Below are 20,697 nucleotides of genomic sequence, written 5' to 3'. Positions count from 1 at the left end.
ACGGAAAACATTTGACAGAGTGGTTTTGTAAATCGATCTATTATTACTTTATAAACAATGTCATGATAATTCATTATAATGGAGAAAGCGTGAGACTTTCCAGGCATACTAAATAAATAGAAAATGAAATAAAGTTATTTAAAAAATAAAACAACCTTCTTATAATCTACTTTTAGAATATTCTGCTTTAAATTACTGAAAATAAATATTATTTTTTTTTCCTCTACGTTGACACAAAATATTTTATTGACAGTGTTTTAACCACTTTTTTGATTACATATTAGTTCAGAAATAAAATATTTTAAAACATAATAAGAAGTCAAATATGATTATCAGTATTTTAAATTTTCAACTAACAATAAATTTAAATTGGTAACTTTTTACGCGACAAGATGATTTTGAAAATAAATTTACGTGTAACTTTAACGAAAATTATGGTTAAAACAATGTTTTAAAATATGGTCTGGCCACTCCTCTCCTTATTAACTAGTAATGTTTTAAAACTGAAAATTCGTAGAAAAAACGTTTAAAATATTATCGTATTCTATATAAATCTACCTTTTATTAAAAACATTATCCTATTTCAATTTAAAATAATGACGGACCTAATTATGCTCGAATATTATTGCTCTATGCTCATATTGCATTGTCATTTGACAGCTCAGCTCGCAGGCTGTCAAAAATAGTTGTGTTACTCAAAATAATATTTAAAAATGTATTCGGGTGATCCTGATTTGGAATCAAAAGTAAAGAAAGGTTATTATTAGTCATTTTGTAATAATGTCTACTTTTTTCTTTCAAATATTATTGTTGTGTGATATAAATTTCAGCCACCGAACGCGTCTCTGAAAACATGCACATTGTTGCTAACGAACCATCGTTAGCATTTTATAGATTGCAAGAACATGTCAGAAAAGCCCTACCACCCATGGTTGAACGGCGCGTTGACGTTACAAAACTCCACAATGAACTCCAAGGGAGATGTTATGATGTTGAATATGCTGTCAGGTAAGTTAATATTTTTTTGCGTCAATCGTTAATTTAATTCACCATACACTATTTAATATTGTAGCGCTGTTAAATCAATGGACGGAGCTCAAAAAAGCTTGATCAACATTCAAGAAATGTTGAAAAACGCTATATTTTTAAAACAACAGTTAAAGTACGAAGAGGCCAGAAAGAACAAACGCGATTCTAACTCAGTGTATAAAAGATTTTCGGCTCACATAACATTAGATCTACCGGATCTGTCTGAATTATCTGGAGTAGTCCGCGAGACGACTTCCAGGGTTGAAAATATGATGGCGAACGCTAGAAATTCTTCAACGCAGAATCCAACTTCTGAGCTGCAAAGATCCCATACAACTTTACATTAAATTTTTATTTCGATGTTAAATTATTTTATTTCATATTTCTAATTTTAATTTTGGCTGTGAACACAAATTGAAATGTGGCATATTAGGAGTAACACTTATCTAATATTATATCATAGGATTGGTTTTTGTTTACTTAGCTGAACTGATTGGATAGTGTAAATCCTTATTTTTTATGTACATATTATTTAAACACACATTGGCCAAAAATATACTTACTGTATGTTTTCTGCTGTTACTTTTTATGCAATGAATTGAGTTTCCATATACCTTAGATAGCTGTAAATGAGTTATATAGCTTATTATATGTTATGAAAGTAAAATTAATCTCAAATGTATTCTAATTTTTGTAATAATTATTTTATTTATTTTTACTTTGAATATAAATAATTTTTAAAATAGAAATTTATTATTTACTGAAGCTCGTCCAAGGACTATACCATATTTATATATAATTAAAGACTTTTAAAAACAAAAAATGTGGGTGTAGGTCTTTTTTAATGGATTTTTAGTAAAAGTTATATAATAGTGTATCAAAGTAGGAATCATAAAAACATACTCATTTATCAATATTGTTGAAATATTTACTCTATACTTAAAAAAAATTAATTCACCTACATTTTTTTTAGAAAATGAATCTTTTTATTACCTACTATTGTGCAAGGACATAATATAGTTTCATACGTGCCGGATGGATTCGTGTAGTGGGGGTGGTGTTGTATGGGCTAGTACTGACCATTTCAGACGTGCCGGACGAATCCATCCGGCGCCAGCCTGCAGTAACGTAGCTATGGTGGGGCAGAGGGGGCAGCACTTGCTTGGGGGTGGCATATTCGCGATGGAATCGTCTAGTGTGGTTCTTAACCCTGAATAAACTAAAATTTATGTAAATCTACGAATAGCAAGAGCTTAACAATAATCAATTATTTTTTTTAAGAAATGCTGATTTTATAACCCTGCAAAAAAATGTATGGGGGGGGGGTGGCAATTTTAAGGATTGCCCCGGGCGGCACATACCCTAGCTACGCCACTGCCGGCCCGACTCTGCACATGGTTATAGTTCTCGGTCGCGTCCACTATTCTTGCCTGTTAAGTCTAGAACTGGAGCACTTGCCAACTCTTCTCTGGCCAAGGCTATTTATCTGTTCAATTCTGTCCATAGAAATATTGACATTTTCTCTTGCACATGTGGAGTTTTGGTTCAGTTCGTATGGGACAATGCACACCTGTTGAGGTGATTTGTGTCTGTTGTTTTGTCTTGTTTATATTTGTATGTATTATGATGTATTTGTACTTTTGACTATCGTGACGCATTGGGTTTGCCTGTCAGGTCACGATGGTTATAATTTTAATAAATAAATAAATACAACACCACCCCCACTACACAGTGCCGGGCAAATCCATCTGGCACGTATGAAACTACACATACAATTCACGCATTGTGTCATCAAACAGGACAATACAAACAGCTTAAACTTTATGTTAAATACTGTTATTTTTTAATATTAAAAAACACATCATATAATATATAAAAATAAATTATTTACTATTAAAACTGTTATATACATACATATTATTATTATTTAAAAAACTGGCGTCACTATAATTCTGTAAAGTGGCCAGATTTTGAAAATATCAAAGGACACCAAAAATAAAAATGTCATTATTGCTGCAGGAGCAAAAAAACGGTATTTCGGAAATGACCTTCAAAGGCCATTTCTAAATTTTTTTGAGGAGGAGAAATTGCTACGGAATACAAAAGTCCAAAAAAATTATCTTTCTGGATTTTTTTGTTTAAGGATGACAAAAGGATGAGAATCCTCCTCAAATGATGACATCTGATTATCTTAAATATTGACGTTGAACATCTGATTATCTTAAATACTAACGTTGATCAGTGTTGGCCATTTTTTTTTAGTTCGCATGCCATTTTCTTCTCTTGCAAACATTTCGGATGCCAAAAAAAGATCACCTCGAACATATTTGATCGGCTATGGATGCTGGTGGGAGTTAAAAAAAGGTCACCTCAGAAATGTTTGTTTGTGTACTCCATGCCTCGGTAAACGAACAAAAATGAAGTAACCTTTTTTTAAATTTCAAATATAAAAACATTAATTACTTCGCGGGCCGCCAGTTGGACAGCGCTGATATAGACGGTATTACTATTGTTCGTGACAACCCAAGTAGGAGCTCGGTCGTTTAGCATCGGTGCAACTTCCAGATGTGAAAAAATATCGCAGTAGCCAATGGGCCGAAACTTCTAACAGCTACAGAGCGAGTGCTAGCTGCCTCATTACATAACTCCGATCCTAAAGAAAGAGTTACGCTTTCCAAACGTTTGGCAGAGATCTTTTGATATCTTCGACATCACATTAACACATCTATTTTAATCTAAATAATTCATGTATCTACTCTATTTGCTCTTAGAGTCAGTTAGCAAAAACAAATAAATGCAGAAATCACATGATCGCCGAGAACAAGGTTAAATTAAAACAAATAAAACGTTTTTTCAATGATAATATCATATAATAAATTACCATGAAAATAACTATAAAACATTTGAAAACCTGCTTTTAAATAATTTTCTGTTTATCTATTTGTGATTATTATCACACTTTTTAGATATATTTTCACGGGAAATCTTTGACAAGATCTATTTTAAGAGTTCGTATAAGACATTTTGCTATTTTAAAAATAAAGTGAAAGGGGCAATAATATATCAATTTCGACAACCGTACCTTGGTAACCATAAACTAACTGTCCTTTGCCTTCATACGTACTAGTGCACCCTTCTTGATAAATAACTAATCATACAGCCAACAATTAAGATGATTACGCGCTTAACAGTATTATTGTACACTGACTCTTGAAAATAAACAGGCTGTAGAATTAAATTTTATTCAACACGTAAAATTTAAAGCGACACTAATTCATAACATAAGCGTCTCTGCGTCAATGCTGCCATCGCAAGCCTCCTTTACCTTCTCTCCGACAGTATCTTCTGATTTGAACCCACATATTTCTTTCCTATAGATAATATGTACCTGATTCTAGAGGACAGAGCCGGGAGATATTTTTTATGGTATTGATTTTGGTCACAATGTATTTTATTTAATTATTTTACACAAATTAATCATTTAATGCAAAAGTAAAATTTTATTTTCAAATATATTGATAATATAAACTAAACATTATTAATATTAAAAAAAAACAAACATCATATGTTCGAAGACGCACAAGATATGTGTTATGGCCAAATAAGATTGAAATGGCTGACGGGCGACTCTATTGTTTCCATATTAATATTGACTTACGTGACGTAGCTGTTTTGTATCAATAACAAGTTGACGAGATTCGGTGATTATACATAACAACTCATAGAATTGTCAAACACTGCCCGAATAAACGTATATACGTCTCGTGGGTAAGTAATTATTGTGCAATTTTTCTATACGACACGAAATCGACTTTATTTGCACAAAAATGTAGTTTATCATTTTGTTATTGTTTACAGCCTAAGACACAAAATGGGTCGCATATTTTTGGATCACATCGGCGGCGGTAGACTATATTTGTGCGCCGCTTGCGAGACCAATCTGACCAATCGTGCAGAGCTCATAAGCACACGCTTCACCGGAGCTACTGGTAAACTTCGATAGTCACTTTTAATACTCATAACTGCAACCTTATTAATTTATAATAAACATGTCCGTAGGAAGAGCATTTTTATTCAACAAAGTGGTAAATCTCGTATATTCCGAAGTCCAAGACAGAGTCATGTTAACCGGACGTCACATGGTGCGTGACGTTTCTTGTAAAAATTGCGCCACAAAACTAGGCTGGATATACGAATTCGCTACGGAAGAAAATCAAAGGTTTTTTATTTATTTACTTTATTATGTATATGCTTCTTATTAATTAAATATTACTTTTTAGATATAAAGAGGGCCGCGTAATTCTCGAGAGGGCCCTGGTGACCGAAAGTGACGGCATCGAAGAGCACATGTCGCAAAACGACGAATGACCCAGGTTAAGCCAAATGTATTACGGTTCGTTTAACATGAGGAGGCGGTAAAAGATTGACTTGCTAAACCGAAATGTCTTTTTATAAAAGATAAATATAATAACCCCATGTTTTTCCTGTGTATTTTACTATCTCAGCATATTAGAAATAAGAAAAGCGTCAATCGATCCAAATTAATGTGCTTGAAAATATAAATAATTCAACTCGATATTTTAATTTTATAATATTAATTAGGTATAAACAATATAATAAATTATATGGATATAAGTAATATTTTTTCAAATGATAAATGCCTTCTTTCCCAAAAATATATTATATGTAAAGCATTTATAAGCAAACATTTAGTCACTCGAATTGAAATGTTTCAATATAGTAGAACCAAATTAGTTATATTGAAATATTTTTAAAATATAATCCCATAAGTAGTTTCTCAAAGTGGGGATAAACATTATTTATTGTGTAATATTTTTCTAATAAAAAATAAACGCTATCATTATTAAGATGATATATTACAAGCATATTTTATTACTACCACCCTTTATTATTCTCACATTATCGTTTGTACTTCATTCTGTATATACTCCCCCCAAACCTAATTACACAGCTATAGACTTACATACACCTTCTAATTAGAAACTATAAAACACAGATACTACCTATAATAAATGAATATATAATTTTAGAACGGCCCTCTAAAAGGCTCACGAGCTAAACGTGGACAAGTACCATACATTTGTCGAATTCAAGGCGACTTACTACAGTGTATAAAGAAGGAAACTGTATGAAGCAATGGAATAGTTTGGAACTCGATAAAAACTGAAAAAAAAACACTTTTTAACTCAATATAGACTGGAAATTAAAAAGGCAGTTTCGGCTGGTTTCTAACTGAACGATATTTAATTTAACATAAATCAAAATTGAATAAATGCATACTTTTAAATATAAACAAGGAAAATGATTAAAGCTAGGCAACATAAAGGTTGATCTAAAAAATCCAAAACACCTATGTACAACAATCAAGATACTTTTATTTCAACTAATCCGACATAAGTATATTAAAAAAAATTAACGAGTCGGCAACCAATCTTCCAGAAGTTCACCAACTTTCCTTGATTCTGTAATAAAATTAAGTGATTAGCAGTAAAACTCTTAGTAAATATATATATATAAATATTATATATTACCCGGAATGATGAAATCTTCAGGATGGAGTTGAATGTAATGCCTGTACATGGCGTCTCGTTCGGCGTACCATTTTTTACTTTCCTTACGGCCCATATGAACAACAGTTCCGAGAAGCAAAGCTAGCCCAATGTGTCTTTGAAAACCTGTAAAAAAAACTGTTTTATAGTATCTTGCTTAACATTTTCCCGAGCAAATTTTTTTTAAATATGATGAGCAAAAAAACGTATTGCGTAACTTAAAAATAATTTTTATTATTAATTTAGGTAGTATGTATTTACCATTTCAAATAACTTTAATTCATTTCAATTTTCCCCCATTGAAATGGATTAATGGGATTTCAATTCATTTTAATGGGGAAAATTGATTTGACATACGAATAATTTCAGTTACGAGCTCCATCATGGCATGAATTAAACTCTGCACCAATGTAGATCATTTTCACTTGCCTACAGCGAGGACAAACGTTTTAGCGAAATGAAACATATACAAAGCTTTATGTATTTTACATCAAGTGAGAAACCAGTAGTATAGTGGCTAACACCAAAAAGGCCTGGATTCGAATCTGGGAGATCAGAATTAGTGATTATAATATTATTATAATTCCAATTGTGGGAGCCTAGATTTGTTATGGCCAAAACTTGGCAGCACTTGAGTAGCACTGGCGTGACGGTTATTCTCTCGACTGGCAATCTTCAGGCGATTCAGACGCATTGTCTCGCGTACGCCTTTTTAACAATGTAAACAACCGTTAATCATAAATAAAACATTACTGCAGCGGCTCAATCTGTGTCTAATTGCCACCCGTAACAATCCCCGTCGCTAAACAACTGATAATAATTAATAAAATGGAGTCCCTAATTTATACTTATTTCAATTATGTTAGAACAGAAAATTAACAACAAAATAAATAATAATTATTAGACGCAAATACATTTTACTTTATTTCTATTTATTAATTTATTGATATTTCAATAAATCTTTCTGTAATATCATTTTTATATTGCAACTGAATTTAAATTTTCCTATTAATATATTTGTTTTGGATTATTTTGCTTATACTAGCTATAGTTGTTGAGAACCTAAAAATATACAAAGATAATTTCCTAAAGCAAAAAGGGGTAAGCACAAAATTGAAATATAAGAACATGGCAGTGGTTGGCCTCTAGCCTGAAAATAAAGAGAAAAAAGCTCTTATATTAACAGGTTATGTAAGAGATTGTTTACCAGCAAAATAGGGTCTTCGCGTTGCAGCGTTGCCAGCGCAACAACCGATAACAGCGATGCACGACCCTACGATGAATCCCCAATAATAATCCAACGCAGGTGGCTCCCTATCGAACTTATTTTCGAGCAATTCTAACGCCGTGCGGTGCTTCCTTTCCTCCATTTTGACAGATAGAAAATCTATGCGGAAAATAGTGAGTGACGAAAATAACTACTAACGTTTCTGGTTACTATTTAAAATTTATATAGGGTAATACCGAACTTGTTACTTTTTATGTATTTGATTATAATTTAAATGCATTTAATTATTATAATAATATATTTTTAATTAAATTCTGTATTAAAAAAGTTATATATTTACAAATAATAAATCCAAATTGATATCTTCATGGATAAGGAATAATTTGACAAAACAATATTAAGTCAATTCTTGGTACATATTAGTATAAGTGCTAATAGTTACGTCATTATATCATCAACTGCTATACATTAAGTTATTACGTATAAATAACAAATTCGGATACCAATTTATTTAAATTTTACCTTTCCTTCACTGTGATGTGTAACTAATACACATTGCTTTAAATAATTTAAATATCTATAAAAATAGAATAAATACTAAGTTGGGATTTTAACTATTCTTCCGTGCAATAAATAAAATAATAATAAGCTCTCATCGGCGCAGCAGAGATATTTTTTAAAAATCGAGTACAACAGCCGCACGCACACACGCTTTGCATCTCACTCCCGCTCTTTGAGCGTCAACACGACCACTGACTGGCCAACTTTTGCCCCCCCCCTTTCCCTCAAAAATCTGAAATGACGTACTTGATACTAAAGCAAAATTTTTCCCCTTTTACTTCAAAAAAAATCTAAAAAAAACAGTCTCCCACTGCGACTGCGACGACACGATTATATTGCTTCTGCCGTGGATTTTTGACTTCTGAGAAGGGATAATTGCTTTTTACGCTCTCCTATTGGTAAAAATTCGGTTTTGATAGACTTCGTTCAATTCAGTCGTAATATTTTTATACAAAATCCCCATATAAACGCTAATGTTTCTAACAATAGTCACAAGACGACACGATTTTATTGCTTTTTGGCGTGAATTTTAAACAGGGACGTTGATAGCTTATAAGGGCATTGCCTTCCCCTCCCTTTGAATTTAACTATAAAATGCATGTAATTTAATGAAATACTATGAATCTTAATGAAATACTGGTTCCGGTGAAGACAATTAGCTCTCGGGCCTCCATTTAAAGTTTTCAATTCGGCTATTTGTGCCGTTCAACCGATGGGTTTTTTTATTTTCAGCAATTAAATTTTAATTAAGGCAATATTTATGAATATTCCGTTTTGAAATCACTTATTTTTACATATACTACACAGTAACGCGAGGATTTATTTGACACAGTAACGGAAAGGTTAATACTGTCGTATGTATGTGCTGCCAGTCGGATATTTTGCTTCGAATGAAAGTTTTTTTATCATAAGTAAATACATATTTGGTACATTTAACTTATCTATTAAACAGAATATTTGCGAGGCTCAATGCATTCAATCGTTTTTGGTATTTATACAATATCTGATACGTTTCAACTTGAACTCTGATTTTTTTGGATCACTAATATTCACATGTACACTGAGTACACATCACAGGAGCGAGCATAATATTTTGCACCGCAAGAAGGTCAAACAGGGTCTTAAAGAAGAACACGTTTTTTTATTATTTTATTTACTGATTAAAAAGACAACAAAAAATATAGTGTAAATTTTTATTGAAATTAAATCATGATATAATTTTCCACAAATTTCACAAAATTAACGTTTTATATTTATATACATTTATATACTTTATATATCTAAACAAAATAAATGTATGTATATGCACATCTTATATCACGGACACAATTTAATAACATGAATCATAGGAATTTTGGTTCATTCCGGCAATTTAATTTAAAAAACAAACAATTTAATAACCATGATATTAATTTTAATATTCAATTTATATAAAAAAAATTCAGGAAAGTATTGTTGGTTTTATAAAATATTTTAAAATATGAGTTACACATTGCACGTTCAATTTAGAGACAATAAAAATCGACATTTTGAAAATAAATATCAACATTTGCTTTAATTAAAATTTGTACAAATTAAAAAGAGGACACCTTCACCCTCTGTCGTTACTTGTCGAGAGAAAAATATATTTTTTATGCATTATATCAATATCAACTTCAAAAAGAAAATACACAAGATATGCAATTATATATGAAAGTGTCAAGTTTTTTTTTAATAAATACGTTTATAATAAATTACTCTTCATAAACAAAATGAAACCAATTATATACATACATAAAAAACGTAATTATTCGATAACATTAAAAAAAAAATCTATATACACTCTTTTAGTTTACTCATAATTATTTTAAACACGTTTATACGATTATACATTTTGTATTTACAGTGTATATTCGGTAAGACTGGATATATGAGTTACAATAATGTTCAACGTCCGCTTAAGTTATTCAAATTTTCACCTCAAATCGTAAAATAGCCAACAAAATAAACGTAGAACATTTACATAATTTTCGTACGACGCAACAATAACTCATGCCAAAATCAACAAAAAAATCGTGAATCATATAAATAAATTAACTATGAACGAATACAATTAGTGTTTTAATAAAAACTGTAATAAAACCCTGGTCGTGATCCACAAATAAAAGATAACGTATACCGCTTACTTCTTCGTAGAGTAAATTCACTGTTCGATTATTTTCTATTTATCACCACGTATAATTATTTATATAATAGTACCATATATTAACTAATGTTAAATTACCGTTCCCTTCAACCCTTCGATCGTAACAACTCATCACTTTGAAACTTCACCAGATATTAAAATTAACGTTATAGTGTAAATGTTCCACACGATTAAAATTTGATCATTTAAAAACATTGTCTTAAATATTAAACTAGATTAAGGGGTCACGTATTACCGACTGTGCTGACTGTGCTGTCGAAATGGCACTGTTGTTATTATTATTAGATTTGTTGTTCGTTTCGTTTTCAGTGAGCTCATTGCCAAGGAGGTGGGGGTGACGTCGACTTAGCTTTAAGAAGGAAGGGAAGGAGACGGCGGGCGGCACGCTCAGTGCCGAGGCCAGCCCTATACTGATATCTCGTAGTTCATATCGTAAACTGAGGCGCGCTCCGGCTGCTGATTCGTCATGTTCGGAGGCGGTCCGCCAGCTGCCAAGGAGTCTGAGACTTCCAACGCGCGGACAAAACTCATGGGACGAGGATGATGACTAGTCGGCGGCATGATCGGATGGTGCACTGGAGCTCTCCGACGCGGCGCATGCGGGGAAGGCTGCGGCGGTAGAACCGGTACGCCTCCGCGCAGCGCAGGATGATAAGCCGGCGGCGGCCTTGCCGCCGGCGACGTTGGATTGCTGCGGTATATATCGCGAGGTGGCGGCTGTCCGGGACTAGTGTCCTTCCACAAATAAACCCCTCGCTGAGGCGAACCGGCCAACTCCCTGATGTTGTCGCTGGTGTTATTCGGTCGGGGACGGTTTAGATCCGCGCGCACCAGCTCGCCTTCCGAGAGGAATCTTCGCTGGGGGGATGCGTGGGGCAGATGCGGCGGAAGTTCGCAGTAGCCTACGCCGCTCCCGGGGCCTCCTCCTACCGACACGCCGATGAAATCGGGCCGGCGGGGTTGCGTCGGCGTACCAGGATTAGATCTGTGTGATACCAGGCGTTTCAATTATGATTCATTTACTGTAAGAAAATAATATGAAAATAATAATAAAAAAAATCAAAAGTTTTGAGAAACCTCCGAACAGTCGAATCGGCTGCAGCTGTGGAAAGATGCTCAAAATACGCTTTGAATTTTTGATTTAATATTTATATTGAAAAGATATAACTTTTGTATATTTTTTTTTTATGTAGAAACTCTTTTTTTTGTTTGGGTAAATTATTTTTTTGTTTCTAAATAATAATTAAAAACTTGAATCTAAAAAATTGAGCAAAATATACTATAAAATTAAAGAATTGTGAAAAAAATATTGCAGTGGTACTATAAGGGGTTTAATTTTAAAAATATGATTTTTTTGTTTCAAACATTGTATTATATCACAATTTAAAACATAGAATAGAATTCTGCTTTTGTATTACTATCATGGCAACTGTGACAAATTTTGCTGTGAATAATGATAAAATACAAAGTATTGAGCCAAAAAATCGATTTTCTTATTAATCCCTCCTTATCATTTGTACCACTTATCTATAAATTTAATTATTTATACTATGAAATAATTTTATTATAATCATCTTTCATCACTAAAATTCCTAATTTTGCTGTTGATAACATATTGTCACTTTTTTAGTACATAATTTTTTTAAATATAAAATGATCAGTTCTGATAAATATCACAATCACTCCTACATTAAAAATAGAAAAAATACATAATAATAAACAAACTACAACACTCAAAAATATTAACAACTGTAGAATTAACCTAGCATACCATTCCAGAAATAATGTTTAACTCGCTCGACTATTACAATAATTGTTATTAACGATGCAAAAAATTTGCAGTGTAATCTGGCTCGCTAAACAATTATTCATATAATACACAGTAATTTAAAGTAAATTTATTTAAATAAAATAGTTAATAAGCTGTTACTGAAAAATTATGAGGAGCATGTGAAAGTAGTCCATACTCGTGCAGTCAAAAACAAATTAAAAATAATATTCCTCGCAGGATAACAATCAACATAAAACATTTACCGCAGTTTTTATAATACCTCTCGAACTGTTTGAGTTGGGGCTACTTTTAAATACGCCATTACAATTCTGACGATTCGTATTTTCAGTTCCGCCGCGGAATCATCGATTAACTACTACTATTCAATGTTTAACTATTTTTTTTTATTAAACTAGATTAAAAAAGCATGTCTTATAATATGTATATGTATATAAATTTTTAAAACTTTATTGTGTGTTACTTTTTTTACCATTTATGAAATGAGTGTCATGTCATTCTAGGTCCACCTAACGTCGAGTGGAATGCAAAAAAATTTAGAAAATACACATTAGTCTGACGTGAGAATATATAACAATATAAATACATAAAACATATTCATTCGATATATAAAATTCTAACATCTCCACAATCACGTTTGTCCATATTACCACGTTATATCGCCGTAGTCATATTAATATCTTATTAAATATGTATCATGCAACAAAACGGATAATAGTGTAAAAAATCTATCGAGACTACGGAATATAAATACGTTTCGTATATCAACTACAGCGTTACACGGATCGAAGCTGTCGACTCACCTTCTTATGGGACTGTTGACGGCGAGCGGGGTCGGTACGCCCAAAGCTTTGATCCTCTGCTGCATGGTCGGACTGGGACGTTGTTGCATGCCGTGCGTGTGAGGCGTCGGCGGAGGCATTGTCAATGTGACATGCTGTCTAACGGGAGGTTGTTCTTCGATTCCGTATCGATTAGGCGTCTCCATCATTCTAAACAACATACGCCGGCATTACATAAAATTCAGCGCGAACCCTACACGGTAACGGGTTGCTGCATAAGTCGAAACTAATGGCATGCTTTTGACAATGTTACAATCAGATCGATTCCATTCGATCGACGTTGTTACTGATTTTATAAACTTGAAAATAAAAAGCTTATTATATTTAATGCATTAAAAAATGCATATTGAAAATAATTTCTAAATACTGTTTACCATGCAATAAACTAGCAATATAAAATGATTTTATTAAATAAATTATGAACATAATTTGGACAATATTTTTATAGTATATTTGAGAGCTCAAACTTATCAAATAGTCCATGATAAATTGGCAATAATATATAGTTAACATAGTTATTTATTTCATTCATAATAAATTGAGGCTAGTTCTTTCTTAAAATAACCAGTGCTTACTCTATGTATAATATCAAACTGCACAAATAAATTTATTATTATCATTCTCCTATAAAGTAGGTTTAAAATTGCCACAAACATAGACCTTTTTGTTTTCATAGCCCTCAAATACCAAAAATAAATCATGCATTTCTGTCATCACTAATAATGGCAGTGAAAAAAACTCAATATGTTATTTAGTAAAATTTTAATAATCAATGATTTTCACAATTATTTTTTTATAGTGATATGGTTCGATGTTTATTTTTATTTATCTCACCGAGTCGATTGGGTATGAGTGAAAAGTGAACTGTTTGAGTTTCTTTCAGTAGTTTAAAAGCAATATATTTTGTGTTTTAATATTCCTTTGAATATAGTACGTATATAGATAATAAACCCGACTTTGGGTTAAGTCGATTACATAATTATAACGGTGTTAAACTATCTATGACAAAAAAATATAAAACAACCGGCTATGTGCCATTATAAAAAAACATTTTATATAAATTTCATTATAGTACATATTTACAAATAATAATAAATCCTATGATAACTTACACAGCAACCTAACGTAAATCAAATTATATAAACCTATTCCTGTTATGAGGACTGTGTCTTTGAAAATGATGCGGCGCTGCACCCCGCTGCGGAATGAGTTGCTGATCGGCGCCGCCGGGAAGGAAGAAGTTGCTTTTTGAACCGTGCCTCTGCAGCGGCGGCGGAGTCGGTTCACAATCGGCGCTCTGAGACGCCTGTGGCTCCATATCCGTATCGGAACCCTCTCTCCCAGGAGATAACTGAAGCGAAAGATCCACATATTTAAAGACATTCGTAAAAATAATACTATACGACGATAAAATAAATACTTTATTATATTGAGCGTGAGCCGCACTCGAAGTCGGACGATGAGCGCTTCCGTTGTTATCGGCAGTGTATGTCTTAACTTGGTTATTGGCCGTTATCGTGCTGATCACCGAAGGATTACCGCACGCTCCTCCGATGGTTCCGTTTATTCCCGCTCGCTTCGTAGCGGCTCTCGACATTTTTTGTAAACTGAAATTAGAATACAAATATATATTGAAAACGTCCTCAGATATTCTAATTATAATAATTTTATAATCAAAACCTGATACTTTTAAAGTAAAATTGAATCTAAGCCTATTACTGAAATTCTAACGCACCTGGGATACTGCGGTCCAAATTGAGTATAACAACAATTGTTCCAACAACCTCTCGAAAACGGATTATATCCGCCTTTGAACTTGCCAGTGACTTGTTCGTTCGTCGTACGTCCTCTGGATACCAGCACCATATGGAATCCTGTCAAGCCGAAGATAGGAATCGCCAACAATGCGATGATACCCATTATAACAAGACTGTAAATTATTAATAAGGAATAATATTTCAATACATATTTTTTTAAATTAGTATATTTATAACAGTAAAAGGATACGATATAATGGACTTCACGTTCGAAATTGGATCTTTCGAGTTCAACACAAATATTAAACTCAAGCTGAATATGCTGAGCATGTGAACCGAAAGAGATATGAGGAAGAAAAAGAAAAATCTGTAATTACGCCGTCCGATACAATTATTCACCCACGGACAGTGGTGGTCGAAGGTCTGAAAAAAAATATATAAACGTGTATAAAATATTAAAAATTTATTATGAATTATTTCTATGGCTTACTCTATTGATCTTTTAGAACTGTAATGTCAGAGTTGATTTTAATTATGTACATACCTCGATGCAATGGTTGCAAACGGAGCAATGCGAGCATCGCGGAGGCCTATAAAACTTGCATGTCGCACACCATTTCATGCGAACAGTTATATCGTTGATTTCCACGCTCTTATAGAGAGGGGCTCTCAAATCGTCGTCCCTATCTTCGTCTGGAGGTGCTGAGAAATAAAATGTTATGATTAGTACTTGCGTAAATAAATATCAACACAGGCTTTGCTAGGTGATCTGAGAGATGACAAGATCAGCTTTGAAAATGAGTTTTACAATATATTTCAATCGAAATACATGTATGTATGTAAGATATAATATTTTTTTGAGACACGATAATAGACGAAATGTTAATCAGATTTTAATTGAATTTTCTGGAAAATTGAAGAAAAGGTAGAAATTAAAAAAATAGAGGACTATTGTTCTCCATGCAGTATTATTTGTTTATATTATGTTTTTATGTATGTTTTAATTATATTTGTTTAGTGTATAAACAATAACTATATTAGTTAAATAAATTAATCCCTTTCATTGCGTTTGACGTTTCCAGACATCATAGCGAACAAGTCCCAGGCGTGGATGACATTCTTAGCCATCATCAATTTTTGAACTTTATATCACAGTTGTTTCCTATATTTTAAGGTTGAAAATTGTTCGAACAGAACAGTTTGCTCAAAAACATTTGCAGCTATATTAAAATTAAACATTTTTCAAAGAATTATAGGTATTTAAAATTCTCGCCACCGTGGCGCTGCCATCGATTTATCATATTATATAGAGCGTGAGAGTAAATCTTTGTCTTTTGCAATGAATGTTCGACACATATTCTAACTTTTATGAATTGAGAAAAACTTTAGATATAAATTGACATGTTCATTATATTTTATGCACAAAAAAAGTGGTTAATAAAATTTATTAATCTGTTTAAGACTAATCGGCAACAAACGAATCGAAGCAAATGCAGTAATAAGAGATATATTTTGAATGAGGAGCAATTTAATTTGGACTAAATTTTGAGACTTTTCTGAACTTTTTCAATTTCTTATGGCAATAATTATGATGTGCTAAATCATTACAATCTTGCATTTAATAATGCAATAAGGGTTAGGTGTGCAACTTTCCTGATCGCTTCTTGATCAAAGATTGTCATAGCAGTTCACTAAGCAAATCGGGATTGTATTTGAAGTTTATTGTAGCCCATTATGGTAGACAATTAACAAGGATTATCCTTTTATAATAACAAAATATTATCACCATGAACCAGTATGATTATTTGTGGTTAATGAACCATTATGGCAGACAAAAAAGTATGTTAGAGTGGATTTCTGCCCAATCGGTAACTCACTTTGAGCCGTGATTTAAATACACTTCTGAAATTTACAATGAATTCAGAACAATCCCACTACTGCATTTTATTGATCATCAGTAAACACAAGGTCGGTTCAGTTTCACAAATTTCTAAGAAAATTTGATTATAGAATTTCTCATATATAAAAATGAAATGTTTGTTATTGTTCAATTTTAGAGGTCATTCTCATATAATATGGATTTACAAGCGATAATTGAGCAAGAAATGCTCTTCTTATAATTTAAATTTGATTCTTGCAGATAGTTGTCTATTACTAAAATAATAATTTATTTTCTTTTATACAAAAAAAATATTTAGCATATTTAAAGGATAATATGGAAAAAAAACATTGCAGTATTGAAGACGTGAGAGCATAAAAGTTATATTTGTAAAAGCTTTAGTAGTATTCGATATAACAGATCAAAAAGTAAAATCAGAACTATTATCAATAATAAATCATATAAATCGGTGACTAATACCTGAAAGACTTGATTTCGAATATGATATGGATCCTAGTGTTTTTCAAAGTTATTATTAGTGATTATTATATAGCTGTAAATCTGATCAATCTTTACAAATTACATTTTCCTAATTTCACAGATGAATATCATGATGAAATATTTTAAATAAAATCATGTTAGGTTGTGTATAAAACTTTAAGATGTTCAACTATTTACTGAGTGTTGATTTAAATGAAATAAATTTGATTATCTAGTACGAAATATTGTACAATATTATTATACAAAACTGAAAAACAAATAACCTTAACACATTTTTTTAACGAAACATCATTGTGCTCGAAAATGTAAATGAATTTAGGAAGTTGGGACAGATGAATATGTGAGAATAGTAAATCGTTAGATTGCACTACTGCATCCTTAGAATCAAATATGATAATGTTACAATGTCCGTTTAGCACTTTGCACAATAAATATATTCACAACCCTCGCGTATAAATTTAATTGAGTAATTTAACCTTTGGGAATGACTCCCGGATCCATGAAGGTGGCCAAGGTGAAGTTGGCGAGCACGAAGAAGGTGATGACGACCTGGTAGGCCGGCACCCACGGGTAGTTGAACAGGTAGTGCTGGCACCTGCAAGCGAGGAGGCTCCGTGAGTCACGCGTAAAGAATAGAGCGTCGAAAGAATAACGGCGGTGACACCGACGGGTAATAGAAGAAGAGCGCGGTGGTGGCGAGCAGCAGCGTCCACGCGAAGGTGGCCGGGATGTAGCGGGTATGCGCATCGCAACCGGCCATCGTGGGAGGGCCGCAGCCCTCGCGCACGCTGCGCCTCCGCCCCGCACCCGCGCGCCCGCCCGACGACAGCCGCCGACGCTGCTGCCAACACGGCGAGCGCCGACTGCTACCGCTACCGGCGTTGCCAACGTGACCGATCACCCCACCTCACTTCACCCACTCCTCTCGTTTACATTGCTACCTGCCCGAATATTATTTAAAAAAAAAACAATAATACATAAATTTATATGAAATTGTTTTCTTTGCCATATTTAATTCAAAAAAGAGAACTAACACTAGCGAAAAAAACTAAAATATTTATCATAGTTAAATGTAAGTAGTGTTGTCAGAAGAAAAATATTTATATTTTTCCAATTACAAAAAAAAATTCTCATGCCATTGACAACAAGAATCAAGTATATTTGTATGTGTAAAAATATTTTTAAGGTACATACAAATTGTGAGAGGGGGTGGGGGGAGGGGTACGGGCATACCGAATCCAAAGACAGTTTGCTCGTAACTGATACATTCAAAATCCGTACTGCAATATTGCATCGGCATTCTTTTTTTGAGTGCGAGGAAGAAGCGATACATTCTCGCTTCTCTTGTTGTAACAGCAATGCTCATTGAAGAGTTTACGTCTGTGTCACATCCGGCTATAAAAATAAATATTTCGGCCCATTTCACACAAAATAAATAAAAAAATAATACATATGTATATATATATATATATTATTTATATATAAGTCCCTTAAAAATAGTCAAAAAACGTCTCTGGAAGAATGGCCATTCATTTCTTCGCGGACGATAAGCAGAGGACTCAGAAGTTATAAAGCTCGACACAAACCGTGGCTTTCATAAATAAATAAAACTTGAAGGTTAGAAGGCACGTAAACACCGAGATTGTACATCTGAAGATTGTGCGAAAGTCATTTGGTCCGATGAATCTAATTTTGAGGTAATTTTAAACTAATATTGGTTATTATAAAAACTTGGTTTATTCTAAAATTTCTGAAGCAATATTTTTTTAATAATCATACTTTTTCAGAGTTTTGAAGGTCCTGGTGTAGTATACGTGCGTCGAAGAGTCAGAGAAAAATATCTAGCTGATTGCGTAGTACCCAAAGTCAAATATTTTAACGGAAGTGCTAAATAGACTGGAGTTGCATGATAGCAGCAGGGGTAGGAAACCTGTACACTTGCGAAGGTAGTGTGAATAGTGAAATTTATGTTTCAATATTGGAATCCACTTATATGGATTCTTATAGAAAAATATTTCCATTCCAGGCACAGACCACGCTACCATCTGATTCCAGCAAGACAACGCTCCGTGCCACACTTCGCGAAAAAGCAGGGGTTGGTTTGCATCATAGTTTGACGCTTTTAGAATGATCAGGACAGTCACCAGATCTAAATCCTAAACACCCAAAATTGAGCTGAGGGAAAAATCGCAGACAGAATGGAGAAAATTGTCTTCGTCCACCTGCAAGTCATTAGTTGACAGTATGTCAAAAAGGTTTGCAGCAGTGGGACTAATAAATATTAAAAAATAAGCTTTAAATAAACACTTTAAACAACCTCGATAGATTTTTTATATATATTTTCATGATTTTTTAAGATATAACACATTTATTGGAGTGCCCCATTATTATGGCCAAGTCTGTGTATATATGTAAATACATATTCAAAAAAAATAATACAAACTTTTTCCAATTTTATCTCTAGAAAGCCAACACGATGGATCGGTAGTATAATAATTAATATAATAGTTGTAAATCTATCGCTGTAACAAAACAAATGGGAGCCTAACGAATTCACAGAATGTGTGTAACAAAACTTGAAGATAGTCTCTAGTATTACTAGTCCGGACTCTACCAATGGACCATTATAGCCACATTATATTAGTCATTGCATCAAAGTCTACATATTATAATATAATTCTAATTAATCACCTCAGATTTATCTGTTATGTTATATGAGTGTCAGTTAATAATTTCTTAATAAAATTTCGATGAATCGCTTCCAGATAGTGTTAACATAATCCAATGCCCTAGTAATTATATTATATTGTTACAAAGTAAAGTTCCGTAGCACCTGATAGAATAAGCACATATAATATAAATGTAGATGCAGGCTCTAATGCCTTTTGCATGGTTATCAAAAAAACATTTTTGTATCAGAAAATTTTGATTTCACAAAAGTTGTTTAAAACATATTATTTTTATGCTTTCATTAGGATAACTTCATATTATTATTTTTAATTATAATGAAGGTTTTTTACATTAAACAAGCTTTTTTCTCACGTATGTTTAGAAACCTTACTAGTTACATGCACGGTTAGTTTGATTTAATAAGATTGTTTGAACAGTTATCATATACTTGCACATTCATTGTATAGAATACAATCAAGTATATTGAATATTTATTTAATGTGGTCGAAGAAGGATTGAAACCGGAGATTATTTATCAATAACTGAATACGGTTAGTAAAATAAACATAATTTAATACTATTAGAATAATGATGATAAATTTTAATGAATATAATCATATATAACTTAATAAGTAATAATTATTGGAATTACTCAGAAATCAAATATAAATACTACTTATGTTAAG

The 20,697-nt window shown here is 32.6% G+C and overlaps 4 protein-coding genes and 1 long non-coding RNA gene across 7 annotated transcripts; 3 read left to right on the top strand and 2 right to left on the bottom strand.

Annotated features, from left to right (window-relative positions):
• Positions 1-635: 635 nt before the first annotated feature.
• On the top strand, positions 636-1,711 carry LOC148231048 (BLOC-1-related complex subunit 8 homolog). 2 transcript variants are annotated; one of them, XM_088194664.1, is made up of 3 exons: positions 636-756; positions 831-1,008; positions 1,073-1,711. In XM_088194664.1, exons 1-3 carry the CDS (start codon positions 714-716, stop codon positions 1,374-1,376), a joined length of 525 nt encoding a protein of 174 aa, XP_088050790.1. In that variant the 5' UTR covers positions 636-713; the 3' UTR covers positions 1,377-1,711. The 2 variants fall into 2 exon arrangements, with proteins under 2 accessions (XP_088050790.1, XP_088050791.1); XM_088194665.1 differs by having other exon boundaries at positions 641-746.
• Positions 1,712-4,610: 2,899 nt separating this feature from the next.
• Positions 4,611-5,909, top strand: Ype (yippee zinc finger protein). The gene is made up of 4 exons (XM_088195111.1): positions 4,611-4,797; positions 4,888-5,018; positions 5,089-5,248; positions 5,310-5,909. The coding sequence occupies exons 2-4, from the start codon at positions 4,901-4,903 to the stop codon at positions 5,395-5,397; spliced, it is 366 nt and encodes a 121-aa protein (XP_088051237.1). The 5' UTR covers positions 4,611-4,797; positions 4,888-4,900; the 3' UTR covers positions 5,398-5,909.
• A 496-nt stretch (positions 5,910-6,405) lies between these two features.
• On the bottom strand, positions 6,406-8,035 carry ND-B14.5B (NADH dehydrogenase (ubiquinone) B14.5 B subunit). The gene is made up of 3 exons (XM_088195113.1): positions 7,807-8,035; positions 6,582-6,725; positions 6,406-6,512 (listed from the first exon to the last, which is right to left on the bottom strand). Exons 1-3 carry the CDS (start codon positions 7,967-7,969, stop codon positions 6,463-6,465), a joined length of 357 nt encoding a protein of 118 aa, XP_088051239.1. The 5' UTR covers positions 7,970-8,035; the 3' UTR covers positions 6,406-6,462.
• Positions 8,036-9,567: 1,532 nt separating this feature from the next.
• On the bottom strand, positions 9,568-18,206 carry Zdhhc8 (zinc finger DHHC-type containing 8). Of its 2 annotated transcripts, none has more exons than XM_088193921.1 (9): positions 18,010-18,206; positions 17,818-17,936; positions 15,506-15,663; positions 15,212-15,384; positions 14,940-15,134; positions 14,625-14,811; positions 14,350-14,555; positions 13,166-13,354; positions 9,568-11,595 (listed from the first exon to the last, which is right to left on the bottom strand). In XM_088193921.1, the coding sequence occupies exons 1-9, from the start codon at positions 18,099-18,101 to the stop codon at positions 11,589-11,591; spliced, it is 1,326 nt and encodes a 441-aa protein (XP_088050047.1). In that variant the 5' UTR covers positions 18,102-18,206; the 3' UTR covers positions 9,568-11,588. The 2 variants fall into 2 exon arrangements, with proteins under 2 accessions (XP_088050047.1, XP_088050046.1); XM_088193920.1 differs by having other exon boundaries at positions 9,568-11,558.
• A 635-nt stretch (positions 18,207-18,841) lies between these two features.
• LOC148231044 (uncharacterized) lies at positions 18,842-19,647 on the top strand. The gene is made up of 3 exons (XR_015811157.1): positions 18,842-19,038; positions 19,129-19,287; positions 19,368-19,647. It is a non-coding gene; the product is annotated as an uncharacterized LOC148231044 (long non-coding RNA).
• The last annotated feature ends 1,050 nt before the right edge of the window (positions 19,648-20,697 follow it).

The sequence above is a fragment of the Plectrocnemia conspersa genome, unplaced genomic scaffold (assembly GCF_051122295.1).
Source record: "Plectrocnemia conspersa isolate PC_06_02 unplaced genomic scaffold, ASM5112229v1 ptg000010l, whole genome shotgun sequence".
Taxonomy (NCBI): domain Eukaryota; kingdom Metazoa; phylum Arthropoda; class Insecta; order Trichoptera; family Polycentropodidae; genus Plectrocnemia; species Plectrocnemia conspersa.
Note: the sequence above shows the minus strand (reverse complement) of the source record. Positions and strands in the feature narration are given on the sequence as shown.

What these genes read in the sequence shown, in the direction of transcription:
- ND-B14.5B (XM_088195113.1), bottom strand. Translation starts at nt 7,969, where the DNA reads ATGGAGGAAAGGAAGCACCGCACGGCGTTAGAATTGCTCGAAAATAAG. An exon ending in GCGAAGACCCTATTTTGCTG is followed by an intron (nt 6,726 to 7,806) that starts GTAAACAATCTC and finishes TTTTTTTTACAG; the next exon opens with GTTTTCAAAGACACATTGGG. An exon ending in TGAAGATTTCATCATTCCGG is followed by an intron (nt 6,513 to 6,581) that starts GTAATATATAAT and finishes ATTTTATTACAG; the next exon opens with AATCAAGGAAAGTTGGTGAA.
- Ype (XM_088195111.1), top strand. Translation starts at nt 4,901, where the DNA reads ATGGGTCGCATATTTTTGGATCACATCGGCGGCGGTAGACTATATTTG. An exon ending in ACGCTTCACCGGAGCTACTG is followed by an intron (nt 5,019 to 5,088) that starts GTAAACTTCGAT and finishes ACATGTCCGTAG; the next exon opens with GAAGAGCATTTTTATTCAAC. An exon ending in GCTACGGAAGAAAATCAAAG is followed by an intron (nt 5,249 to 5,309) that starts GTTTTTTATTTA and finishes ATTACTTTTTAG; the next exon opens with ATATAAAGAGGGCCGCGTAA.
- Zdhhc8 (XM_088193920.1), bottom strand. Translation starts at nt 18,101, where the DNA reads ATGGCCGGTTGCGATGCGCATACCCGCTACATCCCGGCCACCTTCGCG. An exon ending in TCCGGGAGTCATTCCCAAAG is followed by an intron (nt 15,664 to 17,817) that starts GTTAAATTACTC and finishes TTTATTTCTCAG; the next exon opens with CACCTCCAGACGAAGATAGG. An exon ending in CTCACGCTCAATATAATAAA is followed by an intron (nt 14,556 to 14,624) that starts GTATTTATTTTA and finishes CTTTCGCTTCAG; the next exon opens with TTATCTCCTGGGAGAGAGGG.
- LOC148231048 (XM_088194664.1), top strand. Translation starts at nt 714, where the DNA reads ATGTATTCGGGTGATCCTGATTTGGAATCAAAAGTAAAGAAAG. An exon ending in GGAATCAAAAGTAAAGAAAG is followed by an intron (nt 757 to 830) that starts GTTATTATTAGT and finishes TATAAATTTCAG; the next exon opens with CCACCGAACGCGTCTCTGAA. An exon ending in GATGTTGAATATGCTGTCAG is followed by an intron (nt 1,009 to 1,072) that starts GTAAGTTAATAT and finishes TTAATATTGTAG; the next exon opens with CGCTGTTAAATCAATGGACG.